Raw genomic sequence first — 20,504 nt, 5'->3', positions numbered from 1 at the left:
AGACGGGAACAGAGGATTGGAGGAAGGGAAGAAACAGGAGGAACGGCATGCAAAAAAGGGAAAATGGAAAAAAAATGGAACAGATAATATATGAGCAAGCTTTCAGAGAACATTGCGTGACAAGCAATAATAAATGAAAAGCAAAAAGCATTTGACGTGAGCTGCACTGTTTTAAAACATGCCTTGAGCTCAAAGCTGCGAGCTAATGAGGAAAACAGTGAACTCTTTGGTCCTGGGGGTCTTGCCAGGACACACATATTTGCTAGTCAATAGTCAGGGGAACATGCAAAGTGATGAGAAACACCAGTGCAAACTCAGTGGCTGGTAGATGGCTCTTAAGGCATCAAGGCTCAGGACTGGGACAGAAAAGCTCAGTCGGAAGACAGCTTAAACAATGGATTCATACATTCAAACATTGCCTTTCTTTGAACCCCGCCCACCTGGACACTTGGGCTTCTTGACTGCCAGTTAGGCACCACTGAATTCATCATTCTCGGAGGGTGCTTATGCTTATGTTCAGATGCCTGTAGACAAATCTAAGGGTTCAAGTTTCCCCTCCAGTGTGTTATTTCAGCAGAGTTTAGCTGGGAAGTTCAATTAACTGGGAAGCCGTGGGAACAAACACGTTAAAGGTTTTCACAGATTAGTTTCTGTATACACACATACACACACAAACACGCCCTACTCATCCATCCTTCACTCTGAAGCTCTTAATATGTCACAGTCTAAGAGCTGAAGCCTTTCATGAAAACACTCAAGTCCACACAATCTGCTAAATGCCACTTATAATCATGTGACCTTCCCAAAATTTAACTATCCAGCCATCCCTTTGCACCCAGTTCAGCACCATATTCATTGTCGTGAGTGGCCAGGAGTCTTGCCTTCTAGAGGTGCAATAGGACATAATGGTTTTTTTTTTTTGTCATTACTAGATGTGCTTGCTGTGGAAGGAAATGTAGTTTGCCCCTCTCGTCTTCTATTTCTGATGCTGTTTAAGCTTTCTCCCTCTTCTGCCAGGCTTCTAAACCAGGCCTGCGTACTGGCTCCACTTCACATGAAACCCCTCAAGGGGCTCAGGCAAGCAAGTCAAGGAATTCTCTATTTTTGGCTGGAGGGGAAGTGGGATAAATATCAAACAAAATACATGATGACATTCTTTTTTCCATAGTCATTTTAACACTGCTCTTCTGGCCAACTTCATTCTAATGTCAACCCATCTGGCAATGCTTTCATTTCCAGTTCTTCGTCTTTCAAGTATATTTCCTTCCTCTGGTCACCTTCGGGCGGGAAAAGAAAGGTGTTACTGAGCCTGGAGCAAGTCATCTCTAGTCAGAAGCTGGTGACTGAAGTGGGATTCTGGGTTAAAACTGCAAGTAGTTACCTGCCTTTTTTTTTTTCTTCAAATAATGCAGCTATTTAGCTGGTAGTTATTTTCATGAATTCTGCAGAATGGACCCTTCACTTTTGACAATGGACCCTTCACTTTTGACACAGGCAATGTTTAAATGCACTGGAATACCAAACAGAACTTTTTTAATCAAATAAGCCCAGTGCTTCTGATTTATAAACATGACACACGAATTCACACTGGTGTTCCCCCTCAGTTGGCATGCTTTCCTTAGGACCGTAGACCATTTAAAGTTAGAGCCCTTCTAAGGAGCCAGATTTAACCAGAAGTCTGAAAGGCTACTGGAGCTTAGTATAAGTTACAGCTGAGTTTCTGAAAAATTGATGAAGGGAAGAAAAACATAACATACACTGCGTAAGAACATAATACTTACAAGTCAAGTCTGTGTGCATAAAACAGCAGTAAAAACAATACAGAAAATTGTACAGTTGAAACACTCTACTCCCAGATTCCCATGACACAGATGGCACATCTCCTCAATCGAAACCTCCAAGTTCAGTGTTAGTTTGAGGGGCTTTAAATTTGGGGGCAAAATCAAATGCACACCTGTGGATAGACATTGGCTCCTTTACAAAACTTGAAAAAAAAAAGCAATAGACGCGTTGGCTCATTATTTTTGTAGTAGCTCTTCTAAAAAACCCAGCTCTTCTAACATGCTCTATTTTAACCAGTGTAAAATGAAAGAAAGGAAGGTGGAGTAAAACAAAGGATTACCATCCTCAAAAATACTATCTTAGCATTAACCAATGACCCCAATTTACTGTCTTCCTACTACGTAACGTTATGTCAGGTTTCTGATGAAGTTAAACCAAGTGAAGCCTGGAGTCAGCTCCTAGGTGGGTACTAGAAGCTAAATGAAGGAAAAGTTTACAGTACAGCTTGCTTCCCCATTCTGGGATGGGAAATCCATCAGTTGAACCCAAAAGAGGAGGAAAAAGGGATTCTGAGAAGGGAAACCATGTTCTAAAACAGTTAAAAGCAAACACATGTTCAAGGCAAACAGCACAGTTCCCAGAGCTGGCAACGGCAAAACCAGGATCAGCAATGGAGCAGAAGACTGCAGCAGAAACACGGTTGGCTACAAAGTCTGGAACCAGATCGAGGCTGTATCTGGGGAGTTACAGATTCCATTTCTCTAGGAGCATCTGGTATGCTATCCGAACAGAGGCTATTTCAAGTATGGAATTAAAAAAAAAAAAAATTCTTTAGAAGCGACTTTGCGCGCACCACAAGAGAGTGCTATGGCAGACTCTGATTCTCCTTCCTAATTGTGTTATGACTTCAGGCAGAAACCAGAGACACCCTGGCTCTGGAATAAGTGTGGCTCTGTGAAGTGGGATTTATTAGGGTATCTTCATCACAAAACTGGATAAACTTACAAGGCCACCCCTGGGAATCAACCTGTGGGGTCATAAGCACAAGGCGAATAGCTAATCTCCGATATAAGTTATAAATGCTGTAATTAGCTTGAAAAATGAGAGTGTCTAATTGCCCTAACAAATGCTTTTTTGAAGCTAGTTTTGTTGCTGCTTTTAAAAAGCAATCTTCGAGCTACGCCTATGAGAAAAATAGGTCACAAAAAGCTGAAGTGGACTTAGCAGTGGTGGTAGGTTATGGAATTAAAAAGGCCTTGCTGAGCTATTGTCCCTATTTCAATTTTAATTACAATGAGGGCAAATTTATTGTACATTTGTTTTATACCGTCGACAAAAAAACAATCCCATGTTCTTGCAAACCCAGGAAGTGTGCAGCCTTAATAGTCCGTCTCTCGCTGTTTTATGAGTATAATCAAACAAGGTATCCAAGGAAGGGCACTGCACTGCTATTTGAAAGATGCGCACTTCACTTAATATTGACTTCTCTTCTTAGTCTCCCAGCCAGCCCAGCAGCTTATGGGGCCCTATCTGGAATAAATTAAACATCATATATATTTCATGTTGTGGTATAAGATATTTACAAAATGAAAAAGCTCTGACAATGTGTGGGATTAAGAGACACTAGCCTTTTAACCAAGTAGCGAAAAAAAAAAAAAAATTACCGCATGAGAGGCAGCTGGGCAATACTTAGTTGAAACAGTCATGTGGAAGCTCCACTGTGGCACATTCTAATCCTTTCATATGGGTTCTCTCCAACTTAGAATTGTTCATGGAGTGTGACAGGCTGGGGGTTTAAAACTAATCCATAAATTAGTCCACGGTCTCAAACACAATGGGTGCCATAAATGAAAATGAAAATCCTAGAACAAAATTAAATTCCCAACCTTAAATACTTTTTCTTCCCCAGCTGATCTGTGGTGCTCTCGCTTTACAACGCACAGCTCCATTGCAAGGCTGCATTCTGGGGTGTTGTGTGAGTACAGTGTGCATTAAAAAATGCTGGGCATAATAACCCAAAGAACCCAATCAGCTCAAAACCAAAAAAAAAAAAGCTCAAAAGCAGAGCTTAATTGTAAAGAATTTAAATTCTCCCATTTTGATTGTCATAAGCTTAAATGAAAGCATACTAAGCAGTCTGGACATATTTTAATACACTTTCCCCAGTTTATTTTCTTAACTAAAGTCAGTAAGGAGCCAATGGGTTTTCTTAATTGAATTCTCCTTCGGTTTGTGTTATGGAGCTGCTTTAAATCTAGACACTAGGGCAGGCATGGAATTCCCCTGACAATTTTATTTTCATAGTTGTGCTGTGCTGGCCGATATATATCAAATATCATTTTTTTTCCCTCTCTTTTTGACTTATTTGAGATCTACTGAAAGCAAAAAGAAAAGCTAGAAAACTAGTCTTTGCAACTTACTTGCTACTGGCTTCCTGGTTAGTTTTCTTCCCATCCATGTTATGCTTTAATTAAGATCCTGTGTCTTAAGGATGGGAGAAGTGGATAGGGACAGAACTGAAGCTAAAAGGCCCAAACAAGAGAGTCATAAGGCTCTCTTACTTTTTAATGCCATCTCCCCTCTGAGTGAAGAGACTGTGTCCACAGAACAGCGGGAAGGGGAGCTAATATATATATATCTTAAAGCAACTTCAAATTTTGTTAAAAGCGTCTAGTGCTGCTGTGCCCGAGACCTTTTCATTTGCAAACCAGATGTTCTGCCAAATAACAGGAATCTGTGTGGTGGTTTCGTTTCAAAAGGAAAATGATTCCTATGTCATGTTGTATGTGAGTCCTGGGTGGAAGAAGGGACAGAAACGGAGGAAGGCACAAGCTGAAAAGATGAGGCTGTTGCCAGGACGGTGGTAGTACAGAGAGGGAAGAGGCTTTACAAGTCGTAGCTGATACTCATCTGGTGTTAGGTACCAGAGTGGGTCCTTGGTGCCAAGTTCTTTATTTTCCCTATACCAAGAATGAAAAGAGCTCCATGTATCACTTTCGAGTCCTGAGAAACTTGTATTCATGATATTATTTATTTGCATTATTCACAGACTGTTAGTAGGGAAACCTGTCAAGTCCTTATTGCCAGAATTATTTTTAAACAAGGAACATAAAATGATGGAAATTATGACAGAAGCATTAGAAAAAAAATTCTTACTCATTTTCCATTTCTTAAAAAACAAATGCAGAATCAGGTGACCTAAGCCACTGTAGTATTCAAATTTCTCCCATTCCCCCATAAATCAATATGGTCAAAATCTGGTTGGCTATGATGGTATTTGTAACAGGTTTATAATCACAGGCAGAATACAGATGTAGACAGACAGATGTGCAGATGTACAGTATGGAAAAAAAAAAAAGAAGAAGACATGTACTTTGTGGGGCAAAAGCATGAAAAGGTGTCTCGTGAGGATTTACTTGTACTCTAATAATATTCTTGTCACCAGACACCAGGGACAGTGGCACGCCAGGGAACACATGATAAGTAGTCAATAAATGATGAATGAAAAACAGTCATAATGGGATAGATGTCAACTCCAGAAAAATGCTAGAGCAATTTAGTGAACATTCTAGGAGGAAAGATGTGTATTTTGTAGCAACAATGGCTTAATATATGCCCAGAATGTAAATATGCACAAAATATACATTTTTTTTTATACATACATGGAAAATAGATGCTTGAAATAAAGTTGGACCTTCATGTTTAATTTCCAAAATGCCACCTTCTCTTAGCCACACTCTACTCATTCTTCGATGGCACAGAACAAATTCCACCTTTCCTATGATGTTGTCCTCAACCTTCTACAGCTCCTTCTGCCTGTGCCACTGAATCATCCCAACTCCACAGTGTCCCCTATAGAATGCCACTGTGTATAACCTACTTCTCCAACCATCTGTTAAGGGGTTCAATGAGCACTTTGTCTCCATATGCACGAGCATAGTACTGTACATATGGGTGCTTAAGATATGTTGGGGGCCCTGGTGGTGTAATGGTTAAGCACTATGGCTGCTAACCAAAAGGTCAGCAGTTCAAGTCCACTGGCTGTTCCTTGGAAATCCTCTGGGGGCAGTTCTACTCTGTCCTATATGGTCGTTGTGAGTCGGAATCGACTTGATGGCACACAAAAACAACCCAACAGTACATGTTGAGGAGCCCTGGTGGCACAGTACTTAAGAGCTATGGTTGCTAACCAAAAGGTCAGCAGTTCAAATCCACCAGCAGCTCCTTAGAAGCCCATGGGGCAGTTCTACTTTGTCCTATAGGGTTGCTACAAGTCGGAATCAACTCAATGACAAACGGTTTGATTTTTGGTTAATGTATGTTGAATTGATGCCCCAAAGCAGACAAGCTTATACCCCCTTGCACCATGCAAATATCAATAGCACAGAGTAGGAATCATCAAGCTATGACCCTGGGAAACAGACACCTCTCTGCAGAGCAAGGCTCTCTATTACAATCTGGATGGTCATAGCACAGATTCAGTACTAAGTGCAGGTGCACTTCTTTTTATCTAAGAAACTGACAATATGCTATGGTGTTGAGTTTCCCAACTTTGGCATATTTTACAAACATCACTGAAGGATAAGGGCCGTAGCAACCTTCTTTATTTATGTGATCTAAACCACAATACGCAAAAAAGCTTGTGCTATTAGACTATGAAAGCCGAAACGCTAATGTGAGCCTGGGGGTGGGACTCACTTCCTCCAAGGAATGTTGGGTTCTGAGTGCTTAGACACCAAGAAGAAAAAGCTTGCTGTTTGTTTTCTTTTCCAAGGAACAATATAAAATATTAGGTATGTGCTTTAGAAAAAGGGAAAAACTCGTTTAGAAATGACCTACTTCATTTGTATGAAAGAATTTTTAAATGTGTTCCAGAATTTGGCCCTATAGCTATTCATTTCTCATTCTAAGGTGGTTTTAAGTTTTTAATTCATGGCAGTCACATGGACAGCGTGACCTACAGGTTGAACTTCTCCCAGCCTGAATTTTATATATAAGGTGCTGCAAACGGTGTTTTACAACCAAGTGCTGAGTCCTTTCGTGGGCCTCTTCTCGTCAAGCACCTAACTCAGATGAAACCCCTGTTGCCATTGAGTTGATTCCAACTCACAGCAACCCTATAGGATAGAGTAGACCTGCCCTGTAGGGTTTCCAAGGCTGTAATTATTACAGAAGCAGATTGCCACATCTTTCTCTTGCAGAGAGGCTGGTGGGTTTGAACCACTGACCTTTTGCTTTGCAGCTCGGCGATTAACCAGTGTACTACCAGGGCTCCTCAGATACAACCAGGCAGGTGCAATACAATATGCACATTAACTAGGGAGGGAAATACAAAGTATTTTCTTAAGATGATTACAGGAAAAACCTGATCCAACGGGCAGATAGGGGCAAAAGCTATCGCCAAACACAGAAATACACAATTTGATATATACCTAACACACAGAGTCAAATAATTTCAAAGAACACTAAAAACAAAACAACAACAGGAAAAACCCTAGTGTGGCAGTTGGGCTCTTCTCTCTGCTAGTTTCTGAGAGGAATCTACATGAAGGACTCGCACCTAGGGTAATGGCTGACTGTCTCTGTGTTTTAACAGGACTCCAGGGACACTTTAAGTTACGCGGTCTGTTCTTTCATATCTTCATGAATGAAACCACATGGACAAATGGATGTGATTTAAAACAAACAAACACAAAAGATGGAAGGGACAGGAACTTGCCAACAGCAATAGTTGAAACAAATATATGGTCAAGATGTCTATGGACATGAGAGATGACAAAGACACCAAGGAATCTTCTGGTAAACCGCAATGAAGTTCTAAATGGCTCCCATCCCAATTCTGTCCCCCAAACTGTTTATTTACAAAGAGATTCTAATGATATGGATGGTGTCATAGTTTACTATCACTGTTCCTATGACAAATTCACATCAAATATTCCTTTCAGAAGGTTTCTAGCCTGCAAATATTCCTCCCTAGATAAAGCTACCCACAGACGTGTCCCTTCACGTGTAAGCTGTGAAGCAGGCTGACAGGTGGCAGAGGGCACCCTGCCCATTGCACCCATGGTGCTTATGATCCTGGCGGGGGCGGCTTCCGACTCCCCTCTTTCAAGGATCTCCAGAATGAAGCTTTCTCATGTTCTGAAGAAGTTGGGTGACTCCGAACAGAATGACAGTCTGCTTCCCTAACAGGGGAAACAATTCAATTGTCTTGGTTATGGAAGATAAAAGGTAACACTGGAACATTTCCTTTCCGAGAAATCAGAAATCAACTATGACCCTTCAAGTTGAAAAATATTTTTCTGTTGCATTTGTACATTTTTCTTGTAATGGAACTCTGACCTGGGGAATGGGTTTCAGTTATTGCATTTGACTGGAAAAAAGAAATAGATGACGGTGCCCCCCCCCCCCCTTTTTTTTAAGCTCAGGCTTTATGTTACTGTCACTGGATTTGGCTGTTGAAGCTTTTAAGGTTAATGGTGGCTGTAATGTACCAAACAGTGCAAAGAGAAGAGAAGTGGAAATTAATTTAGCTACCCATTTGTCAAGATTCAGTCTGGAAGATTTTTTAGGCACCAGTCTAGATGTAGTGGACCTTTGGAAACGGGGCACAGAACCATTCAGCTCTATAACCTTTAATCTGTTTGAAGAAAGGAGCAAATGTTAAATGCCACAAGTGTACTTCCTGGGCAAGATAAATATATATAAGACTCTTGTTAAGACACAGTAAGCCTAAAAGATCACATCCATTAAGGCAAATGGATTCTACCAAGTTGTTTTAATAGTAATTTTAGTTTAACTACTCTTGGGTGTGCCAGGGAGAATCTGGGCGTTCATTACCACAAATGTGCCGTGTGTGTAGCAAGGAATCAACTGCTAACATCAAGAGGCTAAAGTGCACCTATGAGATCATCTTCCATTACCGCGAGCTGAGAGGCCAGAGGCAGAGACAGACATGGGGTGGGGTGGGGGGAGCAAAGACAAGTTCCTGTTGAAGGCACCTTTCATGTGGACAGAAATAAAGCAATGTTTGTTTTTTAAATTTCTTCCTAAGCAGAGTCTATGCTGTAGGAGCTGTGATAACAGTAAGTTGTAGCTGTCTGAGGACATAAGATTAGCTTTAGTCTAGAGTGAAGGATTAAGACCTGGGAAGTGAAGGGGCTCGGCTGATTGCTGAGATTGGCTGTGGGGGGGTGGAGTTCAGGGTGTGTTAAGAAAAGTTTTTTTTTTTTTTTTAAAAGTAAGAGGCCAGCCATAAACGAAAATTGTTGTTCTATATTAAAGAGAAACGCGGTGTTCGTACACTGAGTGAATAAGTCCTCAGACGGCCTTAAAATGTAAACCTGGCTAGCTACCAGCATGGAACGTTTTAAAATGAGGGGTAATAAAGGCTGGCTCATACTCTGGCAACTTCTGCAAAGAGAAAACAAACTGCTGGAGGGCTTCCTCCTTAATGGGTTAATATATACAGAGTATTAATGGAGAATTAGGCGAAGTAGTTTACACTGACATCCAAAGGGATTTTCACCAGAAACTGTATGAAAACCTGGTAACAACCAAAACGCGAAACCAAACCCGATGCCATCGAGTCGATTCTGACTCATAGCGACCCTAGAGGACAGAGTAGAACTGCCCACAGGGTTTCCAAGGAGCGCATGGTGGATTCGAACTGCTGACCTTTTAGTTAGCAGCCGTTGCACTTAACCACTACACCACCAGGGTTTCCCTGGTAACAAAAGCATGGGCCTAATTCAGCTTACAACTTGGATAAGGGATAAGAAGGGGCGAGGAAAAAAAGAAAAACAGAAAACCTAGTTCTTAGTATGAAGAACTGATAGCATGTTTGCTCTGGAAGTCAGGAGTTAGGATGGAGCATTTTTGCTATGCTTTATTAATGACACAGGAAATGGGCCGAATCTATTCGTTGTGCTAACGAACCAAGTTTACTTAAGAAGAAGGAACTAACAACGAACTAAAACAGAAACACCCACAGACGAGAATACAGGAAGCAGCCTGGGTGAGCTTAGAGTGAGACACAAAACCAATTGATGGATTTTCAGGAGATTTTAAAGTAAGTGTAGGCACTGATAGTTTTGTAATCAATATTTAGAAAAATCCTCAAAAGTGGCTTGTTTAAGGATTCTCTTTGCTCCACTATAATGATTATAGAAAAGTGAAGAAAACAGATTAAACAATATATTCTCATATCTCATAAAATGATGAGGCCTCCTCTTTCATGGAACACTTTGGATTTTTGTCAGCTCTATCTCACCCACTCCTGTGAAAATAGGAAACGTCTCCAGAAAGCCAATGTGAAGGACAGCTGGCACATCTGGGGTGGTAAAGTGAGGTTACACCTGAAGAGCAGTGAGTAAGGTGGTCAAGAAGGCCAGCGATCAGATTGTATACAAGGGCCTTGGTTCAAAGAGACCATGCCGTCTCATCTGATAGCAGAATGAAGTGAAAATGTTACCTTTTAAAGAGATTTTTTTTTTTCTCCTCATAGAGTAGTTACTTTTACACGCAGATACCTGTAAATGTGGCTGGGGGAAGGTCTTACCTCAGGAAATTCTTCATGTCTGGTTGACATGGCACAGCCATGTGTTTTCTGCCTTGGCAGCACAAGAAACTCCAAGGCTCCCAGAACATCAGGCACTGAGAGAGCCACTGGATGCCAGGGAAAGGATGGATGGCATGCCATCTCCCTCAGTGGTATTTAGAAATAAGAGAGAGTGAAACTCATTTTGAATAAGAGTTTCAGATGGTCCAAAGAGATAAAGCCACAGAGTTAGCAACTACTGAGGCTGCCTCTTCCACCCCTGAAACACTTCGCCTAGGGCAGGGAGCGGTTCCTGACTGCTCCCCATGGAAAAGACAGCCACTCTACTCTGATTGCTTGTGACTACTCAGAGCAAGAGGGACAACTCTGCCTTGTGTAACATGGCCCAAATGGGCATGTTCAAGAGTGCACGTTTCTTCATATGAACCAAGATGAAGTTAAGCTGAGGAAAAGATCCAAAGCCACAATACTTACCATGTCATCAAATGTGGCTAATCATAAGCTATGCGTGTGTTCTCTAGCAGCCACACTGCCATTTTCCCTAGCATCTGGCTTTGGATAGTGATGCTTAGAAAGGAATTCTCTTGTGTATAAGCTACAAAATATCTACTAAATGCTTGCGTGTTAAAGATTTTCTGGCATCCTTAAGATTCAACTTAAGAATACAGCATCTAATGTCTTTAAAGCTCCAAAACAAGGGAATAATTAAATTCCAAGAGTTGGAAGGGAAATTGTAGACTTCTTTTCATACATACCAGAAAGACAATATACATTCAGGACATTTTCAATGGTAATGAAGGTACCATACCTGTGATGATGGTAAGGATGGTGGTGGTGGTGGTGGTGGTGGTGGTGGTTGTTGTGGGAGGAGGGATAGTTGTGGGGGGATCTGGATAAAAAAAAAAAGGAAAATCAAACCCACAATGCTGAACACAACAATGACCAGTAATGACAAAACAAAGGCATGAAGACACTGAGATGCTTCTTTGATGACATCCCCCTTTAAAACCAAACGTTTTTTTTTTTTTTTTTTCTCTCCAAAGATTTAAGTCTTGTAATTATATTCCAGTGTCTTAGTTGGAAGAGCTAAGAAAAGAAGAAGAGAGATTTTTTATTAATGAAGTGAACCAGGGATAAGGAGATGTGAAATAGAGAGGGGAGGAAAAATCAACACATATGACCCTTCAGATTTCAAAGGTGAGGTTAAACCAACTCAGCACTGAGAGGGCGCGGGGGCTGTTGTTCTTCATTTTATGCTCTTACAGATGGGCGAGAGGATGGGGAGACAGTGCTGCCCTATTTAAAGGGCTCATATCAGCCAAGGATGCCTGCACCCCTGCTTGCTGGCTCTCTGTGCCTGTTAACTTCATTATTCTCCATCGATACATCTCAGCAGGAAGTAAAGCTACTTCTATACCAGTAATAAATACAAAGAAGAGAGAATGTCACCACTAAATATCAAGTTCCAGGCATGTGAGATTTTCCTGAGATTTTGTTTTTTAAGTCAATAAATTTTACAACTTATGAATATTAGTAAGTTGCCTTTGCTTATGCTAAAAGCATGACCTAAGTGGACTGCAATGGTAACACTGCAGGGGTGTTTCCCGTCCTGTGAACAAGAGAAGGAAGTATAAGTGGGACTTGCCCCTCGAGCCAGGAACCTGAGAGGGAGTCTGTAGTCAGACATTGATAGAGTGTATACTTGTCTATCATCTAAAAATTATCTGGGGGGTAAGGAAGGGGAATATGAAAGAGAAAAAAAAAATATTCTAAGCCTAAATGATCAAACTGAATGTGTTAAATTGTCAGCAAGACTTTGAACTAAGCAATCACTCTGCTGTAATAGAGCATAAGACGATCTGAAGGCTTTTGATTTTAAATTTTATCTAAAGCACATCAACTTTTTCTCCCTGACACATCTGGTGTCCTTTTATCTCCAAGCGTGCTCTCAGATTGTCTAATTAATACATCAAAACTTTAATTATATACTGCACCTTTACTGGGTTTGGTACAACTTCCTGAAAGTTTATGAAAAACATTACCTTGGTGATTGGCTTCGAGGTCTACTGACAATGGATTCCACTACAGATCGATAATTCAGGGTTTTAATTTGCTTTGCAAACGGCTCTTCTCAAACACACATGTGACAGGAAGGGTTAACCACAACCTTCTCTGTTTATGGGGGGGACTTGGTTATTTAAACTGGAGGCAGGAGCAGTTTAAGTTATCGTTTAAAGCAGCCTCACACGAGTCCAAAAAATGATTCCATCAAAAAAAAAAAAAAAATCATCTCCTACTTCTCCAAGAAGTAGAAATGATTCAATCGGTGATTTTAAACTACCTTTTTAAAACAGCCACACGAACTGGAGGAGAAATACTCTATTTTGGGCAGTGTTTTTAGTCTTGCTACCTGGACACTTTTTATGGAGGGCCACAGGTGGGAAAGCATTTTGTGACCTCGCGAATCATTTGGATGCACCCGACCTTGCTGTAGGTGTGGGTGCAGACAGGGATGAACAAGGTGAGCTGGCCCCTGAGTCAAGTTCTGAAGATATCCTTGCTTACTCTAGTACACCATGAACGGTTATCCAGAGAGGGTCCTGCTGCCCAGCATGTGAACAGTTAATGTGGTTTTTTTCTGCTGGTTCAGTGATAATATTTACCACTAAATAGGATGTTTTGTATCTGGAAGATTGCCCCTAATATACTAGAATGCTATTTCTATACCTAACTCTAAAAGTATTGGCACAAAGTGGGTGGTGTCCATAGTACCATAATTGGACCTAAAGGTGATGTGAAAATATGATCAAGAACCCAGGTGTGGACCAGACTAATGATGGCACGTATTTCAGAGAAAGGTCACCGGTACCTCTCATTTTGTGAAAATCACAGACTTGTAATTATTTTCCTCACTTCTAGGATAAGTGTTGTCCTTCACAGCCGGCTCTGGAAACCTGAATGAATTAGATTCTATGAACAGGTGTAACCTCAATGCTTAGATCATTTCTAGCAATAAGAGCAACATGAGGCCTGTATTTAAGGAAATGCAGAGTTGGAGCTAATGAGCTGTTTGACACATGAAGGCTAAAAGAACAAAACCAATCAGGGTTCAAGCGCTACCCAGCTAGATCACCCATGTATATAAATTACTTCCAGAGAATTAAACATTTGAGAGGCATGTTAACTCTTTTAGTTCATAAAGTACTTTCAAAATTATTGCAGTAGTACAATAAATCACCTTTGAAAAGAAAGCCAACGTACTACCTTCCTGAATTGTAGAATATTTTATTAATAGACTAGCAATATCTCAGGTTCATATTCTAGCTTGTCACTCCAGCATGGTTATTAGCACAGATTAAGTGGGGTAGGTGGTATATTGTAGATCTAGGGTTGGTGTATCATCTTGGCTTGGGGAGACGTGTGTACAGATGTGCTTGCCTGAATAGGTGGGTACCTATATTTCCTGGCTATCAAAAACATACTCTGGTGCAGAGAGATAATTCCAAAAAGATAATCTTATACTGGAGGGAATTGTTCTATTGGAAAGCATTGAGAATAAGAGGAACTACAAAGAAAGGCATATGCCTCCACTGTGGTCTTGGGATTCAGAAAGTATCATGGCTCTGTCACATAATAACTTTGTGAACTTGGGTATATTTTATCATCTGTGAAATGGGATGATAATAATGTTTCCTCGTGATGTTATTGTGGAGATTAGATGAGACCACGCACGTAAAATACTTACCATAGGGCTTGGAATGAAGTGAGCACTCAACAAATGTTAGCTAGACGCTATTATCCAAAATTACTCAAATACATCTGCCCGTCAGATCCACAAGATGTTTCTCATCTTGAGATGTAGGGGCAGTAGGTATAAGAAATCCATTTTCTCCAAAAAACTCATGATTCCTTGATTCAAGGAATCAAATCGATTCAATAATCAACTGGTAGGGATTTGTCACTGCTTTTTAACATTGGGAGTTTGTATGGAAAGCTGGGTCGAAAGTCTGCAAACCTGGGCGGTAGCAGGATAGGGCACTCCCAACATTAGAGGCTCAAACTCGATGTGAAGAGAACACAGGTGGAAAAAAAAGGGAGGCACTTAGCTCCCATCTCCCATTAGAGACGGTGAACAGCTGAGGGACAGAGATGGCTCTGACTGTGTATTGCCAACCAAAAATGGGTCACATGACGCCTCTCTCACCTGCACAGAAATGCTGCACCTTCTTGAAGTCATTCCCTTCACTGAGACTTCCTTAACTTCTGAGAGAATTAATGCTATTATCTGTATTCATGGACAACATGGGCAGTGTGTAAAGAAAATATCTCAGACGTCTACAAATAAGGTGATTAGACATGATCCTTTCATTTCGCATTATGCTAAGGAAAATAAAAACCCTCAGGAGTAGACTGAGGATATCCATATAACATATAGATATGGAAAAAACATGCTTCTATTTGATTAAACAGACTGCCACTCCTATTTTTTTCGTAAGGAGAGTGGACATGGTTCTAAGACATTATGGTGTAAATAGTCCACATATATATTTGTATGGATGTGTATCTATTCATATATACCACATTTTTTATGCAAATAACACATCTTCTACATTTGTTTGTCGATCATGTGGTGTTATTTGCATAAAAATACACTTATACTTGGATTATTTATGCAACTAACATGAAATAAGAACCCCTCCCCAACATACACACCTATTCAAATATTTGCAACACATTGAAATTTTGATGTCTGTGGTTCCTCATCCTGTGTCATGTATGTACGCGACTATTTTTCTGGTGTAAAACTAATCAGGAGGCTTCAACTGGACAGAGCAGACTCGATGCATCATTATAAGAGTAGAGAGGAAGCACACTCCTCACTAAATAGACAATATTCATCATATACAAAATTGACAAGGTATAAATGGGGAGTAAGTTTAAAATGCCTGACACATAGTAGGTACTCAATAAATGTTTGGTGATTAGAGAAATTCAGGCTAATATGCTTTAATGACATGGTAAAAAGATGCTGATGAAAAAAACAAAACAAAGAAACAAATAAAAAAAATTCTCAAACTCGCTACCATTCAGTCGATCCGGACTCACGGCCACCCCATTTGTTACAGAGTAGAACTGGCTCAGGGATTTTTCCTGGCTACAAATCTCCAGACAAATTAAAAAAAGAAAGAAAGAAAAGAAAAAAGGTTACAGGTGGTTCATGTAGCTACCAAAGACTTTGTATTTTTCCAACTATTTACTGACTTACAACATCCTCTGGGATTTAATAGCTTCATACTGAAAATGGGATAGTTCTGTTCATTAAAGCAAGAGAAAAGCTAGCCCTGATATCATAGGAAAATCCCACTGAGAAAAAACTTTCCGAGCTGAAAAGCCATTAATTGGTAAGGATGAATTTTTTTCAGTCATTACTTATAGCATCATCTCCTTGGCTTGTGCCTGAGAACACGGCTTTCTTACTCAGCGGGACCAGAGACTGTGATCTAGTGGGAAGCCCCTAGGATGAGCGGGAAAGAAGAAAAGTCACTGCTCTCCTAGGTGGAGACACTGTTAGTCCACCTCAGTCCAGGTTTCTTTCAGTCCTTGAAGGAAACCAACTGGTTTTGGGGTTTCAACTTGACCAAGAGCTCTGGCAGTGAATCACAGTGGCAGCTACATGTAAGTGAGTCTAGGAGGAGACTCTCTGATCTTCTCACGTACCGTATACATACAGCATGTAATCCGAATGAGCAGACCCCACTATGTTGGAAGCTTCACATCGGTATGTACCATTATCTGTTTTGTTTAGGTTATTGATGAACAGGTTGGGCCCAGACAATACGGCGTGTTGAGGCATTTCATCATCGACTCTCACCCAAGATATCATAACAGGCCTGCAGAGGAAGGGTAGAAAGGCAAGTTTTATTATGATTTCCCATTAAGAGATTTGCATCAAACTTCTCACCTACCCATTAAATCAACTGCATGCTGGGTGATACAATTAAAGAAAACCTACTGGAGATACTTTTAAGTTCACAGAGTTAAACCCTGATGTCTCCAAAAACCTGCTCGGCATACGATTTTTTAAAAAAACATTATCAGGTGTTGAAAAATTTTCATAGACCACAAGTAGGAGTCTCATTATTTCCAATTCATCTTAAACAAATAAACCAAAAAAAAAAAAAAAAAAAAAACCAGTATTTTTAATGTCCTGCTATATGGTTTCACACCAATTCAGCTAGGACAGAGCTCACCCATTGTTAATCATCTCATTCATTAGGGGGGAAAATCGAGTTCTTGGCTAATGATACATGCATTAATCTGTTGGTTACTAACACATCAAGACATTGCTTAGAAGCCACTTGTAATATTTAAGTGGATTTAGACTTCCAGAAAAATGAATGGCTTTTTACTTCTGAATAGGTCTTGCTCTTGGCCTCTGCTGTCCAGGAAACCACCTGTGGTTCTGGAAAGACATAATCACTTCCTCTCTCTGGGTCTCTCCCTTACCCTGCCTTCCCCAACCCAAGACATCCACCACACTCTCTGATGCCCTGGCCACCTTGTCTATCTGTGCTTTCTTCACGGGATCTCCGAGGCCCATCCGTAAGTGGGCCTTTTCCCTTTGGGTGGGAAGCTGCACAGAAGCCTGCACAGCCTGAGGAAGAGGCTCTCAGGTTAATGCGGCTCCACATGGATTCCTTAGGTCTTAGGCACTCACTCATCAGAGAGAAGTTCGCTTTAGTGATGTAAAGAACTGCATTTTGTATCCACTAGGAAAAGCAAACTTCACAGGACGCTCCGGAGCCAAAAGGCACACATGCAAAATGCCTTTCAAATGCACTGAATTTAAAACTTCCATTCTTCAAGGTGGCTCCTTCAACATCCTGTGAAATGAAGGCCTCATCCAGGACTGGGGCTGAAAACTCTCTTTTGAAAGGTAGAGCGCCACATTCAGGTACAGGAGTAACTTCCCTTCAGTCCCCACTGCTCCCTCTAGGAGCAGTGACGCGACAAAAGACCCTTGCTTAACGACGAGGGGATACTCAAGTCTGCCCTGTCACGTAGCATTCCAATTTTCAAATGGGATGTGAAGTTACAATTTTTTCTTTAATTACACATGGGTTTGTCATCATAGCCCAGTAAATTATTTAAAAATTAGTCCTGCATATGTCCTCCTTGCAGGCAATGGCAAATGGGTCTGCCTGGCCATCAGATCTAACATCCTGCTGCTTGACAGCTGAAATAATCAGTGGGGGTAAGTGCTGAGAATATTCACATTTAATGGCAAGTTAAATTACCATTTTTATTGTATGCAATTTCTTGAGAAAATAAATAGGTAATATGCTAGAAGGGATGGCAGTAGAGAAAAGTGTGCTCCCTCATAGGACCATATACCCAGCCTTTTTTGGGAGGAACAAAAAAGTACCCTCTCTGGCATAAACGTCCTGAAGGAAACATGTAATTTACTGTCCCCGTGGCACATTCAATTGAACACGGTACCTTCTTCAGGGGGAAAAAGAAAATACAGAAACAGAATATAGGTTAGCCAGCCATAGAGTGTAAAAGTGGTTCACGTGGCTGAGCACAGGACTGCAAGTGGCAAGAGGCCTCTGAGAATTTTTTTTTCCCCTCTCTACTGGATTGTTTTGGAGAGAAAGTAAGCTGCTAATTAGGATGTAAATCAAACAGTTTACAAAAAGAAAGATCTGAATCTTGCAGTGGTCAAAAGAGAAAAAGACCGTTCTACTACGGCTTGAAGCTTTCCAAACCAAAAAACCTGGGACCACCAGAGGAAAATCAGAACAGAACTGAGTCCACTGCCCACCTCTCAAAGGTCCTCTTGAAAAATCCAAATGGTTAGTACAGAGAGAAGCAAATTCTAGCTCATGAAGCAGGAAGCACAAAAATAGGGAGCGCTGGAAGTGAGCCAGCAGCCAGGCTCCCCCTTTGGATTGCTGGTCTCTGTCACAGGTTATAATGGATACAATTCTTCTCAAAGATTTTGGGGAAGCTTTGTTAAGAGGGGAAACCCTGGTGGTGTCGTGGTTAAGTGATATGGCTGCTAACCAAAAGGTCCACAGTTCGAATCCACCAGGTGCTCCTTGGATACTCTATGGGGCAGCTCTACCCCGTCCTATGCGGTTGCTATGAATGGGAATCGACTTGGCAGCAATAGGTTTGGTTTTTTTCTTTTTGTTAAGAGGCTCCGAGTTCCTTATATGAAAACTGTGATAGTGATGTTGTCAGCAACACTCTGAGAGAAAAGAAAAAATAAAATAAAAAATCATACCGTAGAGACAGCAGAGGGAGCTCAATGTCGTTTTCTGCTGGGCACCACTAAAGTCTGAGTGCCCCCAGTCCCAACACGGACCTGTTCTTCCATTTCATGATCCCATGGATTGTTTTTTTCCCCAAGAAACAGTTAAAAACAATCTTTCCTAGAAAGATGAAAGATCCCTACCACCTCTTAAACTGAATAATATTTAGAGTGGTATTACCACATGGCTTTTTTTGTTGTTGTGAGTGTTACATGTTAAAAAAAGGAAGAAAAAGTTGCCATCAAGTAGATTCTGACCCGTGGTGACTCCATGTGTGTCACAGTAGAACTGTGCACCACTGGGTTTTCAATGGCCAATTTTTTGGAAATAGATGGCCAGGACTTTCTTCTCAGGTGCCACTTGATGGACTTGAACCTCCAACCTTTCCACTGTTTGCACCACCCAGGGACTCTGATGATACACGTACGCAGTTTCTCTACTTCACTCTAGGTCATTTAGCGAGGTCAAGTGAAGTAGCTTCTTTATACTTTTCAATAAAATGAGAGTGTTAGTTGGTTTTCCTTTCTCTTATGCAATGGCATATATCCCTTGAGAAAAATTCTTGAACCATGCCTTACTGACAAAAGTATTTCTGGGAGTCAAATATGACACTTTGCTTTGAGGGAAAGATATATAACATTAAAAATAGGGCAAATTCATTTGCCTAAAGCTGGCCTTAAACACAGCAGCTCAATTTAAGTCAGCTTAGACATTACACAGAAGGTAGCAGCTACATCAATATATTGTGGGCACACTAAAAATGTATTAGGATTATATTTTGTGTGTGAGAGATAATAGTCCTGACAGTCATACCGATGATAATAAAGTAGAATTAGCTGAGATTTCAATCCTAGCTGGCGTTTAATTTTACCCCAATCCTGACCATTCAGAACCAGAGGTATTTATTCCCCTTTTCACTGAATATTCTTTCTTTCCTGAAAAATCTTCGATCCTTTGCAGTGGTAGACAGGTGACAGGCCAATGAGTTGTGAACGCACATCTCTGTGTCGTGACATTTACTGCTTGTGACCCTCTGCCAGCCTTGGCCTTCAGAACTTACTGGGGCTTCCCGATGGCTTCGCATGTTAACTTAAGCGCGTCCCCTTCCCGGGTTAGGCCTTGTAGCGGGTAAGTCATCTGAATATGCACTTGAGGCTTATCTGTGTGACAACAACACAAAGTATAATGTTTAGCAAATGATCTCATCAGGCAACAACAGGCTTGCTGCCACAGACCCCACACAACCAGCGCTTACTCTCTCCCCATCCTTGTGTCTTCAGTAACATCCTTCTAATTAGTTAGTAATCCTGGCATTTGCTCAAATTAAATTGACTAATAACTCTAAGGAGTGAACCACGAATAGATAAGAGATTCATAAGCCAACTGCGCCACATCAAACATTTCCTGTGAAATACATTTTGTTACATTGAAGTTTATCTCCAAACTCACTCAAGCTAAAGGAAACTCATTTGCCTTCATGCTGAGGTGAAGCCACAGATATTTGCGGTGCTCAGAATTGATACATTTTATCATATATCATATATTACTATGTGACAATACGTTGTGACACTGCATATTAATAAGTTTGCCTCTCTATGTGCTTGTTTTCCAATGGGAAAGGCAAGACTTCTGAATTCCACTTGGTTGGCTTTCAGAATAAAGAAATGGGAGGTTTTGGTAGCTCCCAATGAAACTCTCTGAAGTCTCAGTGTAAACACGCCAAGGAAGGAAGCTGACATCTCCTGAGAACCTTCTACTACAGGAACAGTCCTTGGTGGTGGATCCAGCCCAGGTTCAGAGATGAGAACACTGGCACCCAGAGAATGAAGCTGTTTTTCCAAAGC

General features: G+C 40.9%; 1 protein-coding gene across 4 annotated transcripts in view; it reads right to left on the bottom strand.

Moving 5' to 3' along the window:
• The window catches only part of CADM1 (cell adhesion molecule 1), a 372,290-nt gene that overhangs the window by 25,058 nt on the left and 326,728 nt on the right, over window positions 1-20,504 (bottom strand). For 3 of the 4 annotated variants that reach the window (XM_023558163.2, XM_023558164.2, XM_003418223.4), the window contains exons 6-8: window positions 19,721-19,820; window positions 16,061-16,233; window positions 11,151-11,231 (exon numbers count right to left, since the gene is read on the bottom strand). In XM_023558163.2, coding sequence (XP_023413931.2) covers window positions 11,151-11,231; window positions 16,061-16,233; window positions 19,721-19,820 — 354 coding nt within the window. Of the gene's footprint in view, window positions 1-8; window positions 1,278-11,150; window positions 11,232-16,060; window positions 16,234-19,720; window positions 19,821-20,504 lie in introns of those variants that run through there. The other variant, XM_010597894.3, reaches the window with a different exon arrangement.

Source organism: Loxodonta africana, chromosome 15, assembly GCF_030014295.1.
Source record: "Loxodonta africana isolate mLoxAfr1 chromosome 15, mLoxAfr1.hap2, whole genome shotgun sequence".
Lineage (NCBI taxonomy): Eukaryota > Metazoa > Chordata > Mammalia > Proboscidea > Elephantidae > Loxodonta > Loxodonta africana.
Note: the sequence above shows the minus strand (reverse complement) of the source record. Positions and strands in the feature narration are given on the sequence as shown.